The sequence below is a fragment of the Neofelis nebulosa genome, chromosome 8, assembly GCF_028018385.1.
Source record: "Neofelis nebulosa isolate mNeoNeb1 chromosome 8, mNeoNeb1.pri, whole genome shotgun sequence".
Lineage (NCBI taxonomy): Eukaryota > Metazoa > Chordata > Mammalia > Carnivora > Felidae > Neofelis > Neofelis nebulosa.
Window position 1 is genome coordinate 101,551,193 of NC_080789.1, and position 24,397 is coordinate 101,575,589.

Consider the following 24,397-nt stretch of genomic DNA (forward strand, 5'->3'; position numbering starts at 1 on the left):
CGGTTCATGGGTTTGAGCCCCATGTCGGGCTCTATGCTGAGAGCTCAGAGCCTGGAGCCTGCTTTGGATTCTGTGTCTCCCTCTCTCTCTGCCCCTCCCCTGCTAGTACTCTGTCTCTCCCTCTCTCTCAAAAATAAAAACATTAAAAAAAAAAAGTTCAGAAGCACCTACAAGGGTGGAGCTCAAAACACTTTCCCATTTTTGAAGTGACAAGGCTTTACTACATAGTCTTCAAAGAAACTCAAATAAGACTTTTCAAATTTAAAGGTCACAAATCTACTCCAAACATCTACTTAAAAACTTTGCTAAGTCAAAGTTTAGAAAAAGTAAGTGTTCAATAACTGATTAATTTATGGGACATCCATACAATGGGAGTCAATGTTAGCATAAAAAAGAATGAGGCAGCTATTCATGTATAAATATTAAAAACATTGCAGTACGTTGTTAAGTGAAAAGAGGCAAGGTGGTAGATCAGTGGGTAGAAAATTCTACCATTTGTGTAGGAAGGGAAGGAAAAGAACATATGTTACACTATACGTCTTTGTTATCTCTAGAAGGGTGTGCAATAAACTTGGAATGTCGCTTCCTTGTAGGAAGTGAATCTAAGTAGCTAGGAAATAGGTTTGGAAGGGACTTTACAATGCCTGTCCTTGTTATAATTAAAAATTTTGTACCGTGTGAATGTACTAATTAAAAAAAAAAAAGATTTTTAAGTAATCTCTACACCCAATGTGGGGCTTGAACTCACAACCCTGGGTTTAAGAGTCGCATGCAATACTGACTGAGCCAGCCAGGCTCATTTTTTAATGTAATTTTCTGTTCTAAAAAATACTATTATTAAACTGTTAAAAAGTTTTTAAAAGAAGTTTTGTTCTAACACACGTTTAACTGGCATCAAATACCTCAGTTATTAGGACCATAACCCAGCACTGACTGCTGAGGTTTTCTGAAGGAGGAGGGGACATCTTTAACATGAGAAGAAATCTTTATTTTAACTGACAGGAGAAAATACTAATATGGTTGGAGGCAGAAGAAGCAGTTATAAAATTACAGTACCTCTTTACGCCTTAGCAAAGTAAACAGAGACACCAGAGAGACATAAGGGAGAGCAAACTAGCCACCTTCCATTCAGTCTTTTCTGAACAGCCTAATTAGGTAGGAAATAAATCAGTAACTTGTGGCTGAGGTTTAAGGAGACCTGCTGATAGCTAGAAGGGCTTTTGTTGCTAGCTGCCCTGAAGTTCTAGAGTCACAAAAACACTGGGAGAAATCTGTTCTCCAAGGTCAGGATTAACAATGAGGCTGATTTCAAGATTAAAGTAGGATTAATGGAGTTTAATATTATTTATTAGCTCACAGGATTTAGTAGAAAGAAATTACAGACCACATGATCTAATCAATTGCTTCTTTTTAAAGGCTTTTATTTTTTTAAAGGTTTTTTTGTTGGTTTGTTTCTTTTTAAAGTAAGCTCTACGCCCAATGTGGGGCTTGAACTCACGACCCTGAGATCAAGAGTTGCATGCTCTACTGAATGAACCAGCTGGGCGCCCCTAATCAATTTCTTATTTTACAAATAATGAAACTGAGGCCAAGGAAATTTAAGCAACTTATTTAAGATTATACAACTAGAATTATACTTACAGGCTTTCTTCTTCAAATGGAGAACTTTTGCATATTTAATTATAATATTATTTACATTTAGCTGTTTTCATGGTTTCTTTAAACATTTGTAAAAGTAGAAAAGCATGCTTAATTGTGGACTGTGCCTTTGGCATAAATCTGGTGTTCAGGCCATTATTATAATGAAAACACCTACCATCACTTGGTGGCAGCATACCCCAAGTGCAGTTCATTTCATTTATTTAAACAAAAATTTTTTTAAGTTTATTTATTTTGAGAGAGACAGAGAGAGAGCGAGAGCAAGCATACAAGCAAGGGAGGTCCAGAGAGGAGACCGATCCAAAGCAGGCTCCACAGCATCAGCGCAGAGCCTGACACTGGGCTCGAACTCATAAACTGTGAGATCATGACCTAAGCCGAGATCAAGAGTCAGATGTTTAACCGACTGTCCCACCCAGGTGCTCCTATTTACTTTTTAAAGACTTTTACTATTTTTGACAGAGAGAGAGAGAGAGAGAGAGAGAGAGAGAGAGAGAAAGTGAGCAGGGGAGGGACAGAGGATCCGAAGCAGGCCCTGAGCTGACAGCAGAGAGCTGGATGTGGGGCTTGAACTCACGAACCACAAGATCATGACCTGAGCAGAAGTTGGACGCTTAACCAACTGAGCCACCCAGGTACCCTGATGTTTTTTTAAAGACTTTTAAAAAGATTTCTTTTTCTCTTTCTTTCTTCCTCTTCCTTTCTTTCTTTCTTTATGAGAGAGAGAAGCGAGTGCATGTGCACACAAGTGAGAGGGTGAGAGGGGCAGAGAGTGAGAGAGAGAGAACCCCATGCTGTCAAAACAGACCTCAATATGGAGCATCATCTCACAAACTTTAAGATCATGATGTGAGCTAAAATTGACAGACGCTTAACTGACTGAGCCACCCAGCTGTCCCAAGTGCAGTTCCTTTTAAAGAAATACTGTTCCTCAAAAGTTAACTCTAGAGGCGCCAGGTGGCTCAGTCAGTTAAGCGTCCAATTCTTGGTTTCAGCTTAGGTCATGATCTCATGTTTTGAGTTCGAGCTCCATGTTGGGCTCTGTGCTGACAGTGCAGAGCCTGGTTGGGATTCTCTCTCTCCCTCTCTCTGCTCCTCCCCTGTGCTCACACACACACTCTCTCAAAATAAATAAATAAACACACACAAGAAAAGTTAACTAACTCTAGGGGCACCTGGGTGGCCCAGTCCGTTGGGCATCCGATTTTGGCTTAGGTCATGATCTCACAGTTTGTGAGTCTGGGCTCTGCACAGGGGTCTGTGCTGACGACTCAGAGACTGGAGCTGGCTTCAGGTTCTATGTCTCCCTCTCCCTCAAATATAGGTAAAACATTAAAACAAAACAAAACAAAACAAAAAAACCAATGGGGGCGCCTGGGTAGCTCAGTCAGTTAAGCATCCGACTCAGTTTTGGCTCAAGTCATGATCTCACGGTCTGTGAAATGGAGCCCCGCGTCGGGTTCTGTGCTGACAGTGCGGAGCCTGCTTGGGGTTCTCTCTCCCTCCCTCCCTTATTCTTTCCCCCTTCCCGGCCCACGCTGTCTCTCAAAATAAGTAAATAAACTTAATAAAAATAAATACATACATACATACATACATACACACATAAATAAGTTAACTCTAAACCTAAAAAGATCATTAGAGAAAATCTCACTCTTTCACATACTTGTAACTAGCCTTGGCAAGCAACTGATGGATGCGTTCTTTCACGTCTTCGGTGGTCTCCGTACTAGCAATCACCACAGGAATCTCCTCTTCTTCCTGAGGAAGCTTTAGCAGCTGCCGCAGGGTAGACCTCAACTCTGGCAGCATGGCTTCCCACTCCTCCTCTGGGTCCAGCACTGCAGCTGAATGAGAAAGTCTCACTTAGACTCTTGGAGTTTCTGATGGCAGGGAACAGGATGTCTAGGGTGAGGATCCCTACACAGTAACTACTTACAAGCAGCTGCAGTTCGCCTCTGGGCCCTCATCTCTTGTAATTTCTGGGTTTCCTTCTGCAGTGGTCCAGCAAGGTCAGTGTCACTAAGCTACCAAGGTAAATGAATATCAGGGTCATTAAGTCACATAATTTCATTCCTGTTTCCATTTATTCTTTCTCTTTTGGGTAGATCAAGCCTACTTACCTTGCAGGAAAAGGGATTATTGGCAAGAAAACTGGCCAGCAGCTGAATGGCATTTTTACATACTAGCACTGACTTGTCTGCCAGACGTCCCACTGCTAGGGCCACCACTGCTTGGAAACGTGTCAAGGGGAGAGCCTATGTGGGGTAGGAAGAGAAGAATGAGCTCGCGTACCACATCATCCATTCTGTTCATCATACTCAAAATGTTCTTGAAGTACACTGTATGTGAGCTACCTACTCACTCTAAAGAAACTTTTCTATGGGATATAAAATAGTTACTCTTTGTCGTGGTTAAGACACAGTATAGTCCTTAAACGGAGCCAGGCATCCTTGTCCTTGGTAGAGGAAGACCTTTATTACCGATCGTAAGAATGTGAATTCTAGACTCTTCTGTGGGACACGGGATTCCTCTTTTCTCCAGCCTGTCTACAGAATACTGTTATGTCTTTATCATGCAGAAGACTATTCACCTTCTGCTGGACGATTCGGGTAAAGAGCTGCAAAACACGGCTCCGCACAAAGGAGTTGACGTCGTGGCCATGGGCTTGCAAGGTGTCCAAGAACTGGTCTCTGGTGTCTCGGGCTGCTTCCTCCAGTTGATCACCATTCAGAACCTGCAGGACCATCTCCGCCATAGCTGCCAGCACAGCATTACGCATCATGTAACTCTACGGGAGAAGTGGTCTGGTCTGAGGCTCCTCACTCCAATGCTAACTCTCCCTTCCCCAAACTCTTGGGCCTGTCCAGGCACAAAGAAGGGGTGAGGCCTTAAGTTAAGGGTAAGCTTGCTTCACTCTGACTTTTTTTGGTCAGTTGCCTGGGTATCCACTCCTGAGATCAATGGAAGGGGCCTTGTCTGCTTGAGAATATAGGGACAAAATAAACTAGAACCCTAATTTTTTCCCCATAAGGCTCATCACATCTGTACACGTTTACAAAGCGTTAATTTCTACCTTTCATCTGAAGCTTCAAAGCCTTTGATCCATCCTAATAAAACACCCCCTTCCCTCCCACTCCTTCTTGCATTTTACTGACAAAAGAATGAAACACAGAGAAGTACAAGTCAGCCCTAGGGTGCCATGCAAGTCCACTGCAGAATGTGAGGAACAGGGGTTGGGGTTTTTGCCAGGCCAAGAGCTAGAGAATGGAGTCTTGCACAAGAAGTCATAATACACTAGATGACCTAGGAGACTATCTTTGTCCTTGACATTGACCCGGGATGCCCTGCATCAGTGCGGGAGGCAGCCAGGCAGAAAGAATTGAGAGTGGCACTGTTCAGAGAGTGCAGGCAAGCTCTATGGTAGGAAGAATGGAAGGAGCTTCATCCTGATGAATGGAAGGGACTCAGAACAATGGCCGAGTGACTCTCACTAGACCTAAGGCATGGAATTGCCATCCCCTTACCAGGCGTGGATAAAACCGGCTGATACTGAAATGGAGATTAACAAATAGCTCTTTAGTCAATAAACTCTATTTGCTTCTCTGTAGGAAGAAACTGCTACCAAGTTATGCTTAGACACCTTGACTTCACGGGAAAGCCATCTTCTTGTTATAAGAAACAGCCTTAAAATTCCCAGAAGAACCTGAGATTCCCAGGGGACCACCTACCTCTCCATCCAGATGATCCAGCAAAATGCACATGCTGGACATCAGGATGGCTGGGATGTGTTCTGCTAGTTCTGTCAGAAAGGCCGCAAAGCCCTTTGCCCCTGAGGGGTCCCGACTCAGCTCCTGGGGACACTTCTGTCCAATCTCTCTGTGCAGGAAAGAAAGCACAGCCACAGCAAGATAATTCAGTTCCCAGTAAGGGAAGGGAAGTCAGGTATCTAAAATCTAAAGAAACCTAGTATGTACAGAGATGTATTTCTAATCTTTCTTTTATCTTCCCCCTGAGGGAGATGAGAATCAGAAACTTAGACAAGAGTCACCTTACAATCTCTCCCACGATGCTCTTCATTCCATAATCAGTTGCCCACAGACTCACAGCCGCCACCAGTACCGGTGCCAGGTGTTCAAAGTGCTGCAGCATCTGGATGATCTTCACAGTGGCACCTGTGGAAATACTACATGTGAGAAATTATGGGCAAAATGGAAACCGCAGGGCAAGGCAGAGGGCTAACTTACTGAGCATATGATTATAACGTGTCAAGGCGACACCAAGCAGGCGTGTTATAGCTTCCCGGGTGGGGCGGTTCTTCTGGTGACTAATGGTGGGGTTCTCCAGGAGGCGGTAGCAGCAGCCAGTAACCAAACTGAGAAAAGGAGGGAGGGAGATGATGAAGTCAGCTGTGTGGATTCATCTATACTGGGGCCCTGCCGCTTTCATTCTCCTTCTCCTGCCCCAAGGTCAGGGTCTTCTAGCTTTCTTCACTCTTTTGATCACCGTCTACACCAAGGTGCTTTGCTTTGCCGACTCTAGATAGGTGCTCTGTCCTTCAAGATTACCAACCTTCAACCAGTTATACTTATACAGAACCCAAATAGATGATAAAGGGTAGGAGAAAGTGACCAATGACTTCCCATGGTTAAACATCATGGTTAATTCAGTTCTCATCTTGGTTGACCTTTTAGCTGCACTGGATGCAGCTGACCACATTTCTCTTGGAAACATACTTCGTGTGGCTTCCCAGATGCCAGACTCCCTTCCCCAGAGTACAGTAAGGATTTCTGCTCTCCTCTAGCTATGCTTACTGATTTGGTAATCTCATTCAGACTTGGGGCATAAATACCATTTATATAAATACACTGACTGCCCAAATGGGTACCCTATCTCAGACCTCCCTCTCGTGCTCCAGACTTGCACATTCAACATCGGAATCAGACAACATTGCTTAGATGTCTGATACGGACCTCAATCTTTGTATCCTCTCTTTGTATTCAAACTTTGAACTCTCTTTTTTTTTTTAAGCATTTAAAAAAATGTTTATTTATTTGAGAGAAGAAAGAGAGAGAAAGAGGAAGCAGGGAAAGGGGAGGGAGAGAGAGAGAGAGAGAGAGAGAGAGAGAGCGCACGCAGGGGAGGGGCAGAGAGAGAGAGAGAGAGAGAGAATTGCAAGCAAGCTCCGTGCTGCCAGTGCAGAGCCCAATGTGGAGCTTGAACTCACGAACCGTGAGGTCATGATCTGAGCCGAAATCAAGAGTCGGCTGCTTAGCTCCCTGAGCCAACCAAGCATCCACCCCCACCTCTTTTTATGTTTATTCTGAAAGCTCAGGTCAAAACCCTGAGTCAGTCATCCTTGACTGAACTTTCCCTCAAACTTCATACACCTCTATCAGCTATCCTGTAAGCTCTACCTTAGGGAAAAAAGTACAGAGTCCATCCACTTCTCCCCATATCCACTGCCACTCTTGGGTCTAAGCTACCATCATCTCTTGCCCAAGTTACTGCAACAGCCTCCTAACTGGTCTCCTGCTTTCTTCCTTTCCTTTCATAGTCTGTTTCAACACAACAGCCAGGATGATCCTGTTAAAGCCCTAGTCAGACCATGTCACTGCCCTGCTCAGAACCCTTGAGTGGCCCCATCTCACTCTGAGAAAATGCCAAAGTCACCATGCTGGCCAAGGATCTGCAGTTGGCTCCCCACTGCTTCTGGGATTTCACAGCCTATCCCTTTCACCTGCTCAGCCGCCGTGTCTCTCACCTCACTGCTACCACCTGTACATGCCAGATATATGCCTTCCTCAGGGTTTTTGTACCTGCTGTTCCGTTCCTCACCCTTGTTATTCCTCCATATTCTTGTGCCTCATACGGCCTCCTCTGGGTTTTTGCCCAAATGTCACCACCTCAAAAAGGCCTTGCTAGAACAGCTGATTTAAGATCACAACTCTCGGGGCATCTGAGTGGCTCAGTTGAGCATCCAACTTCAGCTCAGGTCATGATCTCATGGCTTGTGAGTTCGAGCCCTACATTGAACTCTGTGCTGACAGTTGAGCCTGGAGCCTGCTTCAGATTCTGTCTCTCCCTCTCTCTCTCTGTCCCTCCCCCGCATGCTCTGTTTCTTTCTCAAAGAAATCACAACTCTCTTCCATCAAACTCCCCATCCCCTCCTCTATTGTTCTCCACAGTCATAAACTATAAAACAAACCATGTATTTTACTTACTTTAAAAATCATCTTCTGCTCTATAATATAAACTCTAAGAGGGCAGAAACTTATGTTTCTAGTGCCTGCAATAATACCAGCCATTCAGCCAGGAGATTCTCAATAAATACTATGTCATGAATGAGCAAATGGGCATTAAAGATAAGAAACTCATGGCAGTTTCTAACATTTGTTATCTACTTACTAATAATTCTATGTTATGAGTATACTTCTATGTCTTACATACAGAAGTGAGGCATGAAATGAAGTATTCAGAAAGAAGACATATCTAGCAACAGAGCCCTCGTTCCTCACAGTTCACTATGACCATCTTAACCACTGACCTGACAAATTCCTCTTCAATTATTGAGTGGTTCCACAGGTGACGAATGTCCAGCTGGAGCAGCTGCGTTAGAAGCTGAAGAATTGGTTGCCTCTCTTCTTCCCAGTCAAAGCCGTGGGCGGCCTTGGCCCGGGCTTTCTTCCCCTAAAAAAGGATCATGCATACATTTAGGGAAAAATAAGGAAGACAAAGTGGGTCAAAATCTGCTAGTCTGAGTGCCCAAACTGTCCAGTATTGAGATAAGGTAGAAGCTAACACAGCAGATGTATTACAAATTGTAAAATATAAAAGAGCTCCTTGTCAGGGCAGGATATGCTGTGATATTTTTGAGTACTTCCTCATAAATCCTAAAAAAGGACAGACAGGATTCCCAGAATTGTTGGATTCTCTTCTTTCCCATTGACCCCCTGATCTCTCCAGGCCCCATGTTGAGTGAGCCAGGAACTCCAATTACCTTCCCAAGGTCCAGGTCCATGAGGCTTGTCTGGCTGTTCATGGTCTCAAAGGATTCCACGAGGCGAATCAGAGCATAGCAGTTCATTTTGAGGGCATTTAGGTGGGCGCTCCTATCTGACACACTCAGAGCTGCATCATCCAGGACAGTGGGAAGTTCCTGGGAATGACGGGATACCACTGCAAGGGGCAAAGTCCGGAGTCGGCTTTGTTCACTTTCCTCATCTACTCTGGCTTCCAAACACCCAGCATCGGCAGCCATCAGATTACCAAAGATCTGTGTTTCATCTCTCAGTGGCCACAACACAAGCCAAGTCCTTTGGGACCCCTGACCCCGAAACACTGAACACGCCCTGTCCCCACTCTCTCGGGCCAGCTACCCCAGTTTCTCCTTGGCAACTGGAAGAACTACCTCTATTAAAGAGAGGCAGTTCAAAAGTAGGAAATATTTCTTGTTGGTCTGCCCTTACAGCGAACACACACAACTCTGTATTGTCCACCAAGATTACAGACCTTAATAGGTCAAAGGTCCCCGGGCTTAGCCAAACCAACTGAATCACCACAGCCTTGATATCATCACGTGGCTGATAAAATGTAGGAAACAGTAAACAAACAAACAACAACAAACACCTTCCATCCCCTACCCCCTGACCCATAAACACCTTTCATCAGGAATTCCAGAGTATCTTCCTTGAGGCCAGGATCTACACTTCGAAAGTGACTATGAGGGAAAGAAAGTGTGGGGGGTGAGATAGGAAACTGCAGAGCCCATTCTAGATCAGATCAAACCTGAAGAATCTAAGACTTAAACACATCTGTGAAATTGCTCAACTGGTGTGAAGTTGGGGGTCAATGCTCATTAGCAGAATTATTAGCACCCCGAACCTTTATCAGTGAACCTATAATTTGGAATTTCAGGACTAACATGCAACGTTAAGGTAAACAGCCACTAGTTCTTACGGCACCAGCCAGATGCGTTCTACTTACTGTAGAATGCTGTAGACAGTATCAAAGTGCTCCAGCATTGCCAGGGGCCCCTGAGCTCGGAAGGCAGCCTGAAATGCTACAAAGATGAAAGAAACAAATCAACACAGAGGGGAGATGCCTTGTTGGTAAATTCCATTCATGGCAGAAAATCCAGTTAATCACTTTTACTGCTTGAATACCAAAAAGAGACAGTTCATTTCAATGTAACCTATTATGGTTTTTTTAATTGTGAAATGACAAAAAGTGGCAAAAACAATACAGAGTTCTTGTACTTTTCACTCTGATGATGTTAACATCTTCTATAACCACAGTACAAGAGTTTATAAGAAATCAACATGAACTCAATGCTATTAATGAATCTACAGACGTTATCTGAATTGTTAGTTCTTCTATTTATGTCCTTTTTCTGGTCCAGGATCCAATCCAGGATCCCACAATGCATTCAGTTGTTATGTCTCCTTAGTCTCCTCCCATCTTTGTCTTTCACAATCTTGACACTTTTGAAGTATACTATTCAGTTATTCTGTACAATGTCCCTCAGTCTGGGTTTGTTTGCTATTTTCTCATGATCAGATTGAAGTTATGTATTTTTGGCAGAATGACCACAGAAGGGAGCCTCCTTTCAAAGCATCACACCAAACACATGGTATCAATGTCTTATTACTATGTTAACCTTGATTTTCTGCTAGTGTTCGCCACCTATCTCCTCTGTAAAGTTACTATTTTCCTCTTTTGCAGCAAATAAGTATCTTGTTAGGGAGATACTTTGAAATTGTACAAATATCTTGTTTCTCCTCACATTTTGCCCATGAATCTGTCCATGATTCTTGCCTGCCACAGTTATTACTGAGGTGTTAGTAAACACTTTGACTTTTCTTTTTTCTTTCTTTCTTTTTAAAAAAGATTTTAAAGTAATTTCTATACCCAACATGGGGCTCGAATTTACAACCGAGATCAAGAGTTGTATGCCCTGCCGACTGAGCCAGCCAGGTGCCCCTATATGGTGATTTTTCTATCTCCATCATTCCTTCTACACTTATAATGGGAATGCCACTCTAAGGATGAGCTGTCCCTTTCCCTCTGGTTATTTATTCAAATTGGAATAGACTCACGGTTATTTCCTTTATTCTGTTTTAATGCATTCCTACTACTATTTATTTTGTTGCTTAAATGATCCCATGCTTGACCACTGGGAGGTCCTTCAACTTGGCCTGCCTGCAGTCCTTTCAACGTGGTCCCTTCACTTTTGCTCTGTTACTTTCTGGTATAAGATGTTCCAGGCTCATCTTGTACTTTCCCTGGCCCAGTTCTGCAATCAACCATTCTCAACAGAGTCCTCATTTCTTTTGTGGAAGTATGGCATGTAGAAACCAAGTTCTAGGCACTAGTTAGGCTTACTGCTATTGCACTGTATCATTGTTTTTAGGTCCTCTCAGTAGAGAATAGCAGGACATGTACGTGTATATACACACATACCTGTCATATATGTTTTGATCTGTTTATATATTAAAAATATGAGTTAATTTACATATTTTACTTAACCCTAGTATACACATAAAGCAGTTTCAGAATTGCTAACCCATATTCCTATAAAAAATATTTTACTAACTCAGCTTACAATAATTGTGTAAAGTTCTTTCTTCTAGAGTATATACACAATTACATTTTTTTTTTTTTTAATTTGAGAGACAGTGAGCGAGCCCAAGTGGGGGAGAGAGGGAATTTTAAGATTCAATAAAAATAAACATTCAAAGTATAATTTAAAAAAAAGAATGAGACACAAAGCACAAGCTCTTTTGTAATCCTTCTTCCCTATCAACAAACCTCTCTGCCAACATCTTCCCATTTTTTGCTGGAGTCTCAAGAGAAAAGCTAACCTGTCCCACTGCCCCAAAGATGTATCTCCTCTTTTTCACCTTTGGTTTTATCCTGTCCAGGAACTGCTCTTATTCTGCCAGCATGCTCAGGCCTCCCTTCTTTATATATTTATTTATTAAAAACTTTTTTTTTTTAATTTTTTTTTTCAACGTTTTTTATTTATTTTTGGGACAGAGAGAGACAGAGCATGAATGGGGGAGGGGCAGAGAGAGAGGGAGACACAGAATCGGAAACAGGCTCCAGGCTCCGAGCCATCAGCCCAGAGCCTGATGCGGGGCTCGAACTCACAGACCGCGAGATCGTGACCTGGCTGAAGTCGGACGCTTAACCGACTGCGCCACCCAGGCGCCCCTATTAAAAACTTTTTAAAAATGTTTATTTATTTACTTTTGAGACACACACACACACACAGAACCTGAAGCAGGCTCCAGGCTCTGAACTGTCAGTGCAGAGCCCAACACAGGGCCTGAACTCACAAACCATGAGATCATGACCTGAGCCGAAGTCAGACGCTTAACCTGACTGAGCCACTGAGGAGTCCCTTTATATTTTTATGTTTTAAAGTTTAATTTATTTTGAGAGAAAGAGAGCACGAATGGGGGAGGGGCAGAGAAAGAGGGAGACAGGGAATCCCAAGCAGGCTCTGCACCGCCACCATAGAGCCCGACACAGGGCTCCAACCCACCAACCAAACCCTGAGATCACAACCTGAGCCAAAATCAAGTCAAACACTCAACTGACTGAACCACACAGGTGCCCCAGGACTCCCTTCTTTAAAACAAAACAAAAACACTCAATGCCTTTCATTTGACTTTGCTATCATATCCCTTTTAAGATTTATTTATTTTTGAGAGAGAAAGACAGAGTCGCAAGTGGCGGAGGGGCAGACAGAGGGGGAGGCACAGAATAAGAAGCAGGCTCCAGGCTCCAAGCTGTCAGCACAGAGCCTGACTCAGGGCTCGAACTCACGAAGCATGAGATCATGACCTGAGCTGAAGTCGGATGACTGAGCTACCTAGGGGCACGTGGATATCCCTTTTAAATTGTATCTCCTCTTTTAGAAGACATCCGGATGGCCAACAGGCACATGAAAAGATGTTCAACGTCGCTCCTTATCAGGGAAATACAAATCAAAACCACACTCAGATATCACCTCATGCCAGTCAGAGTGGCCAAAATGAACAAATCAGGAGACTATAGATGCTGGAGAGGATGTGGAGAAACGGGAACCCTCTTGCACTGTTGGTGGGAATGCAAATTGGTGCAGCCGCTCTGGAAAGCAGTGTGGAGGTTCCTCAGAAAATTAAAAATAGACCTACCCTATGACCCAGCAATAGCACTGCTAGGAATTTATCCAAGGGATACAGGAGTACTGATGCATAGGGGCACTTGTACCCCAATGTTTATAGCAGCACTCTCAACAATAGCCAGATTATGGAAAGAGCCTAAATGTCCATCAACTGATGAATGGATAAAGAAATTGTGGTTTATATACACAATGGAATACTACGTGGCAATGAGAAAAAATGAAATATGGCCTTTTGTAGCAACATGGATGGAACTGGAGAGTGTGATGCTAAGTGAAATAAGCCATACAGAGAAAGACAGATACCATATGATTTCACTCTTATGTGGATCCTGAGAAACGTAACAGAAACCCATGGGGGAGGGGAAGGAAAAAAAAAAAAAGAGGTTAGAGTGGGAGAGAGCCAAAGCATAAGAGACTGTTAAAAACTGAGAACAAACTGAAGGTTGATGGGGGATGGGAGGTAGGGTAGGGTGGGTGATGGGTATTGAGGAGGGCACCTTTTGGGATGAGCAATGGGTGTTGTATGGAAACCAATTTGACAGTAAATTTCATATATTAAAAAAATAAATTAATTAATTAAAAAAAAATAAACAAAAGATTTGAACCAGATACTTTACCAAAGACAACATAAATGTAGCAAATAGCAGATGAAAAGATGTTCAATGTTCCACAATTTTGGTGAAATGCAAATTAAAATAATAAAACATTATAAAAAAAATAAAATAAAATAAATTGTGTCTCCTTTTTCAATTTCCTGATCTGTTTGTGGGATTTATTAACCTAACAACTATTCTCTCAAATATTACCAACTACCTATTTTTTTTTATTACAACTAATGATTTTCTTGGTCCATATATCTGTTTAATTCTTTGAAGCATTACCTACTGATCTAGTCTAGAGTCAGACTGCTAATTTAGGTTTATATTCGGCTTGAACATTTACCAGGCCAAGCTACTTAGCTTACTAAGTCTGTTTCCTCTTCTCTAAGTGAGGAATAATACAAGATTGCACATCATAGGGCTTTTCAGAATTTTTTGGTAAAGGTTAAGTAGAAATAATCCTGTGAAGCAGTCAGAATAATACTTAGCACACAGTGTAACTCAGTATATGTAATTTATTTATCACTCTCTTTTTTTAAAGTTTATTTATTTATTTTTTGAGAGAGAGAGAGAGAGAGACCGCAAGCAGGGAAGAGGCAGAGAGAGCGGGAGACACAGAGGGAGAGAGAGAATCCCAAGCAGGCTCTGAGCTACCAGCGCAGAGCCTGATGCAGGGCTCAATCCCATGAACTGTGAGATCGTGACCTGAGCCAAAATCAAGAGTCAGACGCTTTAACCGAATGAGCCACCCAGGCGCTCCAGCTATTTACCACTCTTACAAACTTCCTTCTGTAATCTGGAAAATATAGAAAAATGGAAAAGAGAAATACACAGCAATTAACATCTGGCTAAGTTTTTTCCATCTCTTTCCTATGCTTAGTATTTCTGCTGTTGAGGTCATATCACATACTCACTTCTCTGCTTTTTAAAACTTCTTTCTCTGTTCTGCTTTTTAAAACTTAATATTATGGGGTGCCTGGGTGGCTCAGGCAGTTGAGCATCCGACTCTTGATTTTGGTTCAGGTCATGATCCCAGGGTTGTGGGATTGAGCCCTGCATTGGGCTCTTGTGCTGAGCATGGAGCCTGCTTGGGATTCTCTCTCTCTCTGCTTGTCCCCCACTCACTCTCTCCAAATAAATAAATAAAACTTAATTTTACAATAAGCATATTATAAAACCTTTGTAAATAATTTTAATGGTCACATAATAGTCCATCATATATATATATCTTAATTAACTTACTATTCCTCTATCATTAGACATTATATCTTTTTTTTTTTAATTTATTTTTCTAATGTTTATTTTTTGAGACAGAGAGAGAGAGTGTGAGCTGGGGAGGGTAGAGAAAGAGGGAGGCACAGAATCAAAGCAGGTTCTAGGCTCTAAGCTGTCAGCACAGAGCCCGACATGGGGCTCAAACTCATGAGCATTGAGATCATGACCTGAGCTGAAGTCGGATGCTTAATCGACTGAGCCACCCAGGTGTCCCTCTCTTCTTTATAATGTAGGCTTCATGTCCAATGTGGGGCTTGAACTCAGGACCCTGAGATCAAGAGTAGCATTCTCTACTGAGTCAGCCAGGTGCCCCTATTGTTAGACAATATGATATTTCTAATTTTTTCCACTAAAATTCACATTTACTCCCTTGGCAAATCTGGATTAAATTCAACTGCCTGCTTACTTCATTCATGTAATCATACAAATAAAAATGGCTTGACAAAAATATAGTCATGCTAACTATTCTCACTTTAAACTTATGACCATTAATCTCAAGTGGGCCCTTAGTATTTCTTGGTAAGCCTGTTACAAATTCCCAGGCCTCCTCACCTTCTTCTAGGCAATTATTTCACACCTTTCCTCTGCTCATAAGATCAAGGCCTTCTTCCCCAATTCCTTCTCAGTTAAAGGCTTCACTTCCTATCTCACTGAGCAAATAGAATCACACAGAAGAGGGGCACCTGGGTGGCTCAGTTGGTTAAACAGCCAACTTTGGCTCAGGTCATGATCATGCAGTCTGTGGGTTTAAGCCCCATGTCGAGCTCTGTGTTGACAGCTCGGAGCCTGGAGCTGGCTTCAGATTCTGTTTCTCCCTCTCTCTGCCCCTCCCCTACTCTCTCTCTCTCTCAAAAATAAACACTAAGAAGCACACAGAAGAGAACTTCCAGCTGCCCCAAGATCTGTATTTCCCCTCACTACCTGCATCTGTGCCCAGCTACTCTTTTCTTTTGCTACTGCAGATAAACTGTCCCACCCTCTAGTAAAACCATCTCCTCCCTCTGTGCACCAGACTACACACTCTCTTACTTACTAAAGATACTGCTCCAACAATCTGTCCCCTCTCCCTCTTGCATCATCAACCTAACCTTCTCTGATAGCTTCCATTCAGTACATACACATGTAATGCTACCCATCTTATAAAAAATCCTCCCGGGGAACCTGGGTGGCTCAGTCAGTTAAGTCTCTGACTCTTGATTTTGGCTCAGGCCATGATCTCAGTTTGTGGAATCCAGTCCCACGATGGACTCTGTGCTGACAGCATGGAGCCTGCTTGGGATTATCTCTCTCTCCTTCTCTCTGCCCTTCCCCTGCTCTTCCTCTCTCTCTCAAAATAAAAAAACAAAAAATCCTCCCTCAACTCTACCTCCTCCTCCATCATCACCTCATTTCTCTGTTACTCATGAAAGCAAAACAATCAGAAAGTTATCTAAACTCTGTCTTCCCATTTTCTCATAAACCCACCTATTTCAATTAGCCTTTTGCCCCCACCACTCCTCTGAAACCGCTTTCCCCAATCACCACATTGTGAAGTCCAGTAATTAATTTGCAGTTGAGCTCTCCACTTCTTTTTGAAACATCTCTTAATTTAGCCTCCGTTTAGTGCCTTTGTTCACTTTCTGCCTCAATGACTGGTCCTCAGTTTCTCCTACTGGTTCTTTCTCATCTTTCCAGCCTCTAAACAGTGGGCTGTCTCAGCTCTTACATCTCTAAACTGCTTTTTGTCTCCATCTACACTCAAATTTCATGGCTTTAAATGGCCTTCTACATGCTGAACATTAAACCCCAAACATATAGCTGTAGCGGGCACCTCTCCCCGAAACTCCACAATTCTACAACCAACAGCCCAAAGCTGCTCCTCTCATAAGTTACCCCATCTCAGTAAATGGTACTTCCATTTTTCTAGTTGCTCAGATCCAAAAACCTTGTAATCATCCTAGATTCTTCTTTCTCTAACCCTGTAAATCCCAGCCAATCCATCAACAATCCTGTTGGCTCTACTTTTAACATCTATTCAGAACCTGGGGTGCCTAGGTGGGTCAGTTGTTGAGTGTCCGACTTCGGCTCAGGTCATGATTCATAGCCCTTGAATTTGAGCTCTGCATTGGGCTCACTGCTGTTAGCATGGACCCTGCGTCAGATCCTCTGTCCCCGCCTCTCTCTGACCCTCCCCCGCTTGCACTCTCTCTTTCAAAAATAAATAAAAAATATTAAAAAGCAAAAACATCTATTCAGAACCTAACTTTTTATGAATACCTCTACTGTTATCACCCCAGGCAAGGCAAGCTACCTGGTACTACTGTATTACCCTCTCAATGAGTCTCCTGCTTCTTCCCTTGCCCCTCACACTATTCAACACAATAGTGATACTTTTATTTTTTTTTTTAATTTTTTTTTTAACGTTTATTTTTGAGACAGAGAGAGACAGAGCATGAACGGGGGAGGGGCAGAGAGAGAGGGAGACACAGAATCGGAAGCAGGCTCCAGGCTCTGAGCCATCAGCCCAGAGCCCAACGCTGGGCTCGAACTCACGGACCGTGAGATCGTGACCTGAGCTGAAGTCGGACGCTCAACCGACTGAGCCACCCAGGCGCCCCAACAGTGATACTTTTAAAATGTCAGACTGTGTCATTCCTGTGTTCACACTGAATCTAAATCTTTATTATGACCTACAAGACTCCAGATTAGTGCTTCTCCAACTTAAATGTGCATCTGAATTACCTAAGGATATTCTTAAAAAACGGATTTTCTGATTCAATAGTTCTGGGATGGGTCTTTATCTTGGATTTCTTTTTTTTTTTTTTTTTTGGATTTCTGATAAATTCCTAAATCATGATTCTAATTTGCTGGTCTGAAGGCCACAGTGTAAGGAGCAAGACTCTAGAATAACCTGCACCACTTCTCATCTGACATCTTTCCCTAGCTTACTCCACTCCAACCATATTGGCATTTTCCCACCTCCGAGCCTTGGCACTGGCTTTTCTCTCTGCTTAGAAGGCCTATGAGAACTATCTGCATAGTTTACTTCTTCACTTTTAAGGCCTCCGCTCAAATGTCACTGATCAGCAAGCCTTCACTGATCATCCAACATAAAATGCAGTTCCTACCCTGCCACACCATATTTTGTTTATCCTGTTTACTTTTCTCCCTGGCACTTATAAGCCATCTGACATAGTCCTTATTTATTTATTCCTTGTTGAGAACCTTGAGAGAAAGAACTTTGTCAACTTGTCTGTTTTGTTTACTGTTGTGTCCCCAGGACCCAGAACAGTGTCTGACAGTGTATCGTCAGTAAATACTTATTGAACAAAGTAAATGATTTGATCTTATAGAACTTATAGTTAGGGTTCTAAACACCAAAAGCAATGCAATTATTATAAAAAGAACTCTTAAAGTAATTATTCATTTAAAAAATGATGCATTATAATAACTGAAGAACAATTTACTACACTGTGCAGCCTGTGCAATTGGTGACGCATATATCAACACTATATGGAGAGAATAGTCTATCTCCACCATAGTGGATTCTGTTGACTTGCCAGCTACTGGTTGACCTCCACACTCTGCGTTCTTTGCTTACCAAATGGTGATATGTCTGGGTTTAGGGAGGCTCCTAGATAATAATCTTTATCAATTTAGACAATCTGGGTAAATCTGTAGCCCTTATCAGTAATTAGTTCAGGGAAATAGGCAAAATCAATTCTGGCTAGGTCTGTTGGGAGGCTTCTGGTAAAGTTTTAAAAAAAGAAAGAAGTATAAGATAAAAAAAAAATCACCTTTACTACTTCTGTACATAAGAGCAAGGAGCTGGCATCTAGCAACCATCATGGCCAAGAGGAGACAAGCTGGAGTTAAATTATCAAGCTGCTGCATTAACCAACCCTTCTTGTTATAGACGATAATAAATGAAGTAGGCTATTATCCCTATCTTAACAGATGAGGAAACAGGAACAGACAGAATAAGTAACTTGTCTAAGGTGAGAGCGGTAGAGCCAGGATTCAAATTCAGATAGCTTGGCTCCAGAATCTTAATCTCTACTCTATGTACCTCTCTAAAACAACCTGAAAGACCACTTCCAAGAAGTATAGTGACATTACAAGGTCTTAGTGATAATGTATAAATTGCCTTGTTCATCTGTAGGTTTCAACGGATAACTGTATTGTGCATATACTGTTCAGTGTTGTAGGTGTACATATTTTTTTCCTATTATTGCACACCCTTGGAAACAAGAGATCTAGACTCTAAAAAAGTACTACCTGAAACAGGTCAGGTCAAGTCCCATACATTCTGAGAAAGCTACCTTTTCCTGTAACTTTTAAATCCATCAGAACTTAGTTTTGGCACGTGGTAAGAGGTAAAGATCTAAAATAAGTTTTTCTCCAAAGAGTAGCTGCATACACCAAGACTGTTTTCTGAATGATTGAGAAAAGGAGGTCAATGTGGATACTCTTCATGTAATACATCCCAAGCAATGCTAGGAAGAAAACCATGAGTAGGAAAGATGGGTTCTTTGCCCTCATGGAGCTTACCAGTGTAGTGCAAAAGGCCGATAATATAATTACATGGGGGATGGCTGTTTTGAAGGGCCAGGCACAGTAGCCGCTATGAAGTCTTACCTCTAAGCTGTGATGGAAGATGTCGGATGGACAGTACCTCTTGCACTACATACTGATTCACTCCTCCACTTTTCAACAACTCCTCTGGGGCTAAAGGCAGATGGAACTCATACAGCTGGGGACACATCTTTCTCCCACTGGCTCACAGGTCTGGAAACCAAACAGCAAACAGGTCAAGATCTATATCTAAGGACTGTCTTTTTAATCTCGTTCTATTATTCCTCCACCTTCAGATATATGACGCTTATATCAAACTTATACCACGGCGGTAACGTTATCTTAAGAGGATGTGAGGCAACCCTGGACTAGAATCTAAATCTAGTTGTGACTCTGCTATTTGGTTATGTCACTTACCCCCCTGAACCTCATCTGCACAACAGAGTTACTAATCTGATTATTTTGCAAAGTTGCTCTGAGGATCAAATGAGTCAAAAGACATGAGAATGTTTAAAGAAATACAAAGTGGCAGGGCACCTGGGTGGCTCAGTCGGTTGAGGCTCAGGTCATGATCTGGTGGTTTGTGGGTTCGAGCCCCGCATCGGGCTCTGTGCTGACAGCTCAGAGCCTGGAGCCTGCATCAGATTCTATGTCTCCCTCTCTCTCTCTGCGCCCCCTCCCCCCCCCCCCGTCACATTCTGTCTCTCTCTCCTTCAAAAATAAACATTAAAAAAAATTAAAAAAAAATACAAAGTGGCATATCAATGCATTAAGTTAGCATTTCCATTTTAACGGACATTTCCATTTTTATGCACTGAGAGAAGGCCTCACTCAAGGCTAGGGCAGTGGGCCAGCATGGACTAGTGCGTGTCCTGGCTCCAGAATGGGAGAGTATTAACATTTAACATCTGTTTACTCTGTGTCACGTTCTTATTAGGCTATTTGAATATATCATATCTGATCTAGTTCTTCGAATGCCAATCTCATGGAATGCATGATAACACAACCCTATTTACAGATGAGGAAACTGAAGCTAAAAAAAAAAAGGTTAAGAGATTTGCCCATATTCCGCACGGGTCTGTTAAAACTTACTGTTTCTACATCTTACCGCCAGAATTACGCACTGAAACTCCCTGCCTCTCGTACGTAGCCTAATATCGCGTCATACTGCCCCATCCCCAATCTTCCCAGTCTTGTATTCCCCGCTGCCCATTAACACCACACCTCAGAAAAGAACTTCACCCGCCGCTCCTCCGACTCAGGACCTGGGGCCGAAATGAAGGAAAAAACACGGACTGCACAATACGCACCAATCAGCACCGCAGCACTCAAGCGGGCAGAGAAACCGGCCAATCCCCGGCAGGCGGAGGCAAAAACCCGCCTCTGAACCAGGCGCCGCGCGGGCAAAGCCACAAAGGTGGAGTTCAAATCTCAACCGCCGTTAGGAGGCCAATCGCGTCACTCTCTGCAGAGACCCGCCAATCACATCTCAGGAGCCTGGAAGCCAGACGCGCCGCCAGGGGCGGGGCAGGGCCTAGATCCCCTGCCCGCCTCCCCTCGTCTCGCGGCTGCCTCATTCTGCCGCCCTTTCTAGCTAGGCGGTGATAGCGCCCTTGGGCTAGTGACCCACTCAGTCACCGCCCCGCCCCCCCCCCGGGGCAGGAGGCATGTCCAAGCCGGGAGTTAAAAGGTTTAGGCTCTAATCCATGTTCCGCCATCTCCTCTATGTGACGTCCAGCAGGTCACTTCACTCTCTGCGCCTCAGATCTCCTCCCCAGTAGAAAAGGGATAATAAAAACAGCTACAACACAATACTGCTGTGAGGCACAGAAAAAGAGGTTTTGGGTTCCAGAGTTTGCACCTTCATCTCCCTCACAGTTGAGGGACGCCCCCAGGAAAGGGTGAGTTTCCTCGAAATTCAGCTTTGGGGCGTCCTGGGCAACGACGAAATGAATCCCTCTGCTCTTCGGACTCTCCAAGACTTCGGCGGGCGAACCGGAAGCACCTGGGCGGGGTGGGAAGGGAGGGAGGGGTTTCAAGGTCTCTGTACACCGGAACTTGGAGGGTGGGGTTTGTGGCTAGGGAAGGAGGAGCCAAGACGGGTCTGGCTGCGGGAGGTACCTCGATGAGACCCAAGATGGCTCCTTCCGTCTAGTGTCCTGTGAGGCTGGCGCGGAAGGTCCCTGTCAGCTCCTCGAAGGTCACGTGTGACCCTACTCTTATGCTTGTGTGGTTGCTGTTGTAGGGAAGAGACGAGAGCAATGGCAGGGAGCCTCTCTTTGGGGGCAGGCAGGGTCCTATGGGGCCGGGCGCCCCTATCCTGCAGAAGCTTCTCTCTGGGTAAGTGGCTGATGTAGAAATTGCCCTGAGAACTGCTTGTCAGTAAGCGGCTCAGACTCAATTCCCTTTCTTCCCCGTCCCTAGGTATTCCTGGAATGTTCCACGTAAGGCTCACCCTCCCGCCTCCCAAAGTGGTTGATCGTTGGAACGAGAAGAGGGCTATGTTCGGGGTGTATGACAACATCGGGATCCTGGGTAAGATTCGATTCCGTGGTACAGAATTTCAGAGTAATTTTTTACGTAAGATTATCTTTTTTTTTCCCTCCACCAGTGTACGAATGGTACCATGCTCAGTAATAAGAGCCGACACTTAACGTGCGTATTCTGGTTGTTTTTGACGCTGTTCTGAGTGCACTACATGTATTAATTAATCCTTACAGTAAGGGTTGTTTTTTGTTTTTTCAGTTTACAGGTAAGGAAACTGAAGCACAGAGGGGTTAAGTGATTTTTTCCAATGCTAGTAAATGGCAGTGCCAGAATTTGAACCACAAGCAGTCTGGCTCCAGAGTCTGTGCTCTTGATCGTGTAGGTGTTGTTTGTCTGTAGGCGCAGCTCAGGAAAATGCAACCGCATGCTGAAGGCTTAGCTGGTGGAGGCTGTGTTCCTTGCCTCTTGTCTGGGAACTAACGTGTTCTCTCACATTACACAGGAGGCTTTGAAATGCACCCCAAAGAACTGATCAGGGGCCCCAGATGGCTTAGAGGCTGGAAGGGGAATGAATTGCAACGTTGTATCCGAAAGAAGAAAATGGTTGGAAATCGAATGTTCCTTGATGACCTGCACAACCTTAACAAACGCATCAGCTACCTCTACAAACACTTTAACAGACATGGAAAGTACCGGTAGAAGAGAAAGCTGGGAACTGTGGAAGAGACACATCTGTCCGGGGGGGGGGGGGGGGGGGGGGGGACGGACAGTACTTTTCCCTTTGGGATTTGTATGCTCTCTAATAAAATGGGGCTTCTTTGGAATCTGTTATCTGCTCTTTATTTTACTCTTACACTTTATTTTACTCTAGATGCTACTTTTATTCATTCAAGTAGACTATGAACTCTGGCTCATCCATCCATAAGTCTTACGTTTGGACTTCACCACTTGCCCATTGCAGACTAGCTATATTTTTAGCCTTTAAAAAAGAAAAGGGGGTGGGGGGGGCCTGGGTGGCTCAGCCAGTTAAATGTCTGACTTCAGCTCAGGTCATTGATCTTGCCGTTGGTGGGTTCCAGCCCTGCATCCAGCTCTGTGCTGACAGCTTGGAGCCTGGAACCTGCTTCGGATTCTGTGTCTCCCTTTCTCTCTGCCCCTCCTCTACTCATGCTCTGTCTCTCTCTGTCTCTCTGTCTCTCTCTCTCTCAAAAATAAATAAACATTAAAAAAAAAAAAAAAAAAGAAACGGGGCACCTGGGTGGCTCAATTGGTTGAGCCTTGGATTCTTGATTTCTGCTCAGGTCCTGATCTCACAGTTCATGAGATTGAGCCCCTAATGGGGCTCTGCGCTGATGTCGTGGAGCCTGCTAGAGATTCTCTTGGCCACTCCCCTGCTCTCAAAATAAATAAACTTTAAAAAAGAAAAAGGAAATTGATGGCACTTTTTGACATTTAGCTTTTCATGTATTGAAAGTGGTAATTTCTTATTGCTTCATAATGCTGTTATCTTAAATGTATGTTTGAAAACATTTTCACACTGGAATGAAATGTAACAAATAGAATTATTCTTGTTCATTATTTTCATCAAAAATATCGGGTACTTTTCCTAAGTTGAGAAATGCAAGAAAAAAATGTAATAGATAACATGATTTCCTAGTTAGGGGATAAAGATATATTCTCACATGTACACTTTAATATGAGGCATTAAGTGCCATATGAATGGTTTGCATACTAAGCCTGACTGATCATCAGAATCACCTTGGTAGTTTCACGATTTCAAAAGCCGGGTCCCTGCCCCCAAAGATTTGTGATCTGTAGAGCTGAGCTGAGTCTTGCACATCTACTTTTTTAAAAAATACATTAAAAAAAAAAATACAATGGAAATTTTTTAAATTACTGAAGGGTAATCAGGTAAAGAGTTTTCTCGCGGCCTGTTTTTTTTTGTGCTTTGCAGAAGCAACCACTTTTTTCTTTTTTTTTTTTAGTCCTTTGGACATAAACTGTACATGTATAATCATGTATTAACTGTATATCTCCTTTTGAAAAGAGGATTCTATTTATTTTTAGTTTTTATTTTTAATGAAAAGAGGATTCTATATACACCGTTCTATACCTTGCTTATTCACTTAATACAACCTGGATTGTTTTATATCCTCACATTCTATACCATAATGATTTAACTAGTTCCATTTTGATAGATATTTAGATTGTTTCCAGCCTTTTACTTTTTCAAAGCATGACTCCTAATTTTAGACAATTCTGATTGTAAAATCCCTCAGGTGATTTTCATTAACCATGTTCAGAAACCACTGGTGATAAATGATCTAAATAAGAGATTGTATTTGGTCTAATCAGGAGAGGCTTCCTAGAAGAGGCTGGATTTCAGCAAAGAAATAAGTGGTAGAACATTTCAAGTGGGGAAGAGAAGAGTGATCAGTGGTGCATATGACCCAGCAAATCCACTCCTAAGTATATACCCACCAGAAATGAAAACATGTTCATACAAAAAGTGGTACATAAATGTTCATAGCATTGTTATTCATAATAGCGAAAAAGAAGAAACAAAGCAAATGTCTATCAACTGATACAGAAAATGTGGTATATTCATGCATTATTCAGCCATAAAAAAGAATGAGGCACTGATACATCT

General features: G+C 43.0%; 3 protein-coding genes and 1 non-coding gene across 6 annotated transcripts in view; 1 reads left to right on the forward strand and 3 right to left on the reverse strand.

Annotated features, from left to right (window-relative positions):
• NCAPD2 (non-SMC condensin I complex subunit D2) overlaps positions 1-21,262 on the reverse strand; it is a 32,282-nt gene extending 11,020 nt beyond the window's left edge. The window contains exons 1-13 of one of the 3 annotated variants that reach the window (XM_058743913.1): positions 21,122-21,262; positions 19,324-19,473; positions 9,646-9,721; positions 9,321-9,379; positions 8,660-8,838; positions 8,207-8,349; positions 5,907-6,034; positions 5,711-5,834; positions 5,391-5,538; positions 4,253-4,450; positions 3,783-3,917; positions 3,599-3,686; positions 3,326-3,506 (exon numbers count right to left, since the gene is read on the reverse strand). In XM_058743913.1, coding sequence (XP_058599896.1) covers positions 3,326-3,506; positions 3,599-3,686; positions 3,783-3,917; positions 4,253-4,450; positions 5,391-5,538; positions 5,711-5,834; positions 5,907-6,034; positions 8,207-8,349; positions 8,660-8,838; positions 9,321-9,379; positions 9,646-9,721; positions 19,324-19,450 — 1,586 coding nt within the window. In that variant the 5' untranslated portion in view covers positions 19,451-19,473; positions 21,122-21,262. Of the gene's footprint in view, positions 1-3,325; positions 3,507-3,598; positions 3,687-3,782; positions 3,918-4,252; positions 4,451-5,390; positions 5,539-5,710; positions 5,835-5,906; positions 6,035-8,206; positions 8,350-8,659; positions 8,839-9,320; positions 9,380-9,645; positions 9,722-19,323; positions 19,474-20,484; positions 20,867-21,121 lie in introns of those variants that run through there. The other 2 variants (XM_058743914.1, XM_058743912.1) reach the window with 2 other exon arrangements.
• Positions 1-24,397, reverse strand: part of GAPDH (glyceraldehyde-3-phosphate dehydrogenase) — a 58,993-nt gene that overhangs the window by 17,832 nt on the left and 16,764 nt on the right. The window lies entirely within an intron of this gene.
• On the reverse strand, positions 8,915-9,243 carry LOC131484212 (small nucleolar RNA U85). The gene has a single exon (XR_009248112.1). It is a non-coding gene; the product is annotated as a small nucleolar RNA U85 (small nucleolar RNA).
• MRPL51 (mitochondrial ribosomal protein L51) lies at positions 20,927-22,511 on the forward strand. Its single transcript, XM_058743930.1, has 4 exons — positions 20,927-21,161; positions 21,506-21,600; positions 21,685-21,795; positions 22,250-22,511. Exons 2-4 carry the CDS (start codon positions 21,522-21,524, stop codon positions 22,444-22,446), a joined length of 387 nt encoding a protein of 128 aa, XP_058599913.1. The 5' UTR covers positions 20,927-21,161; positions 21,506-21,521; the 3' UTR covers positions 22,447-22,511.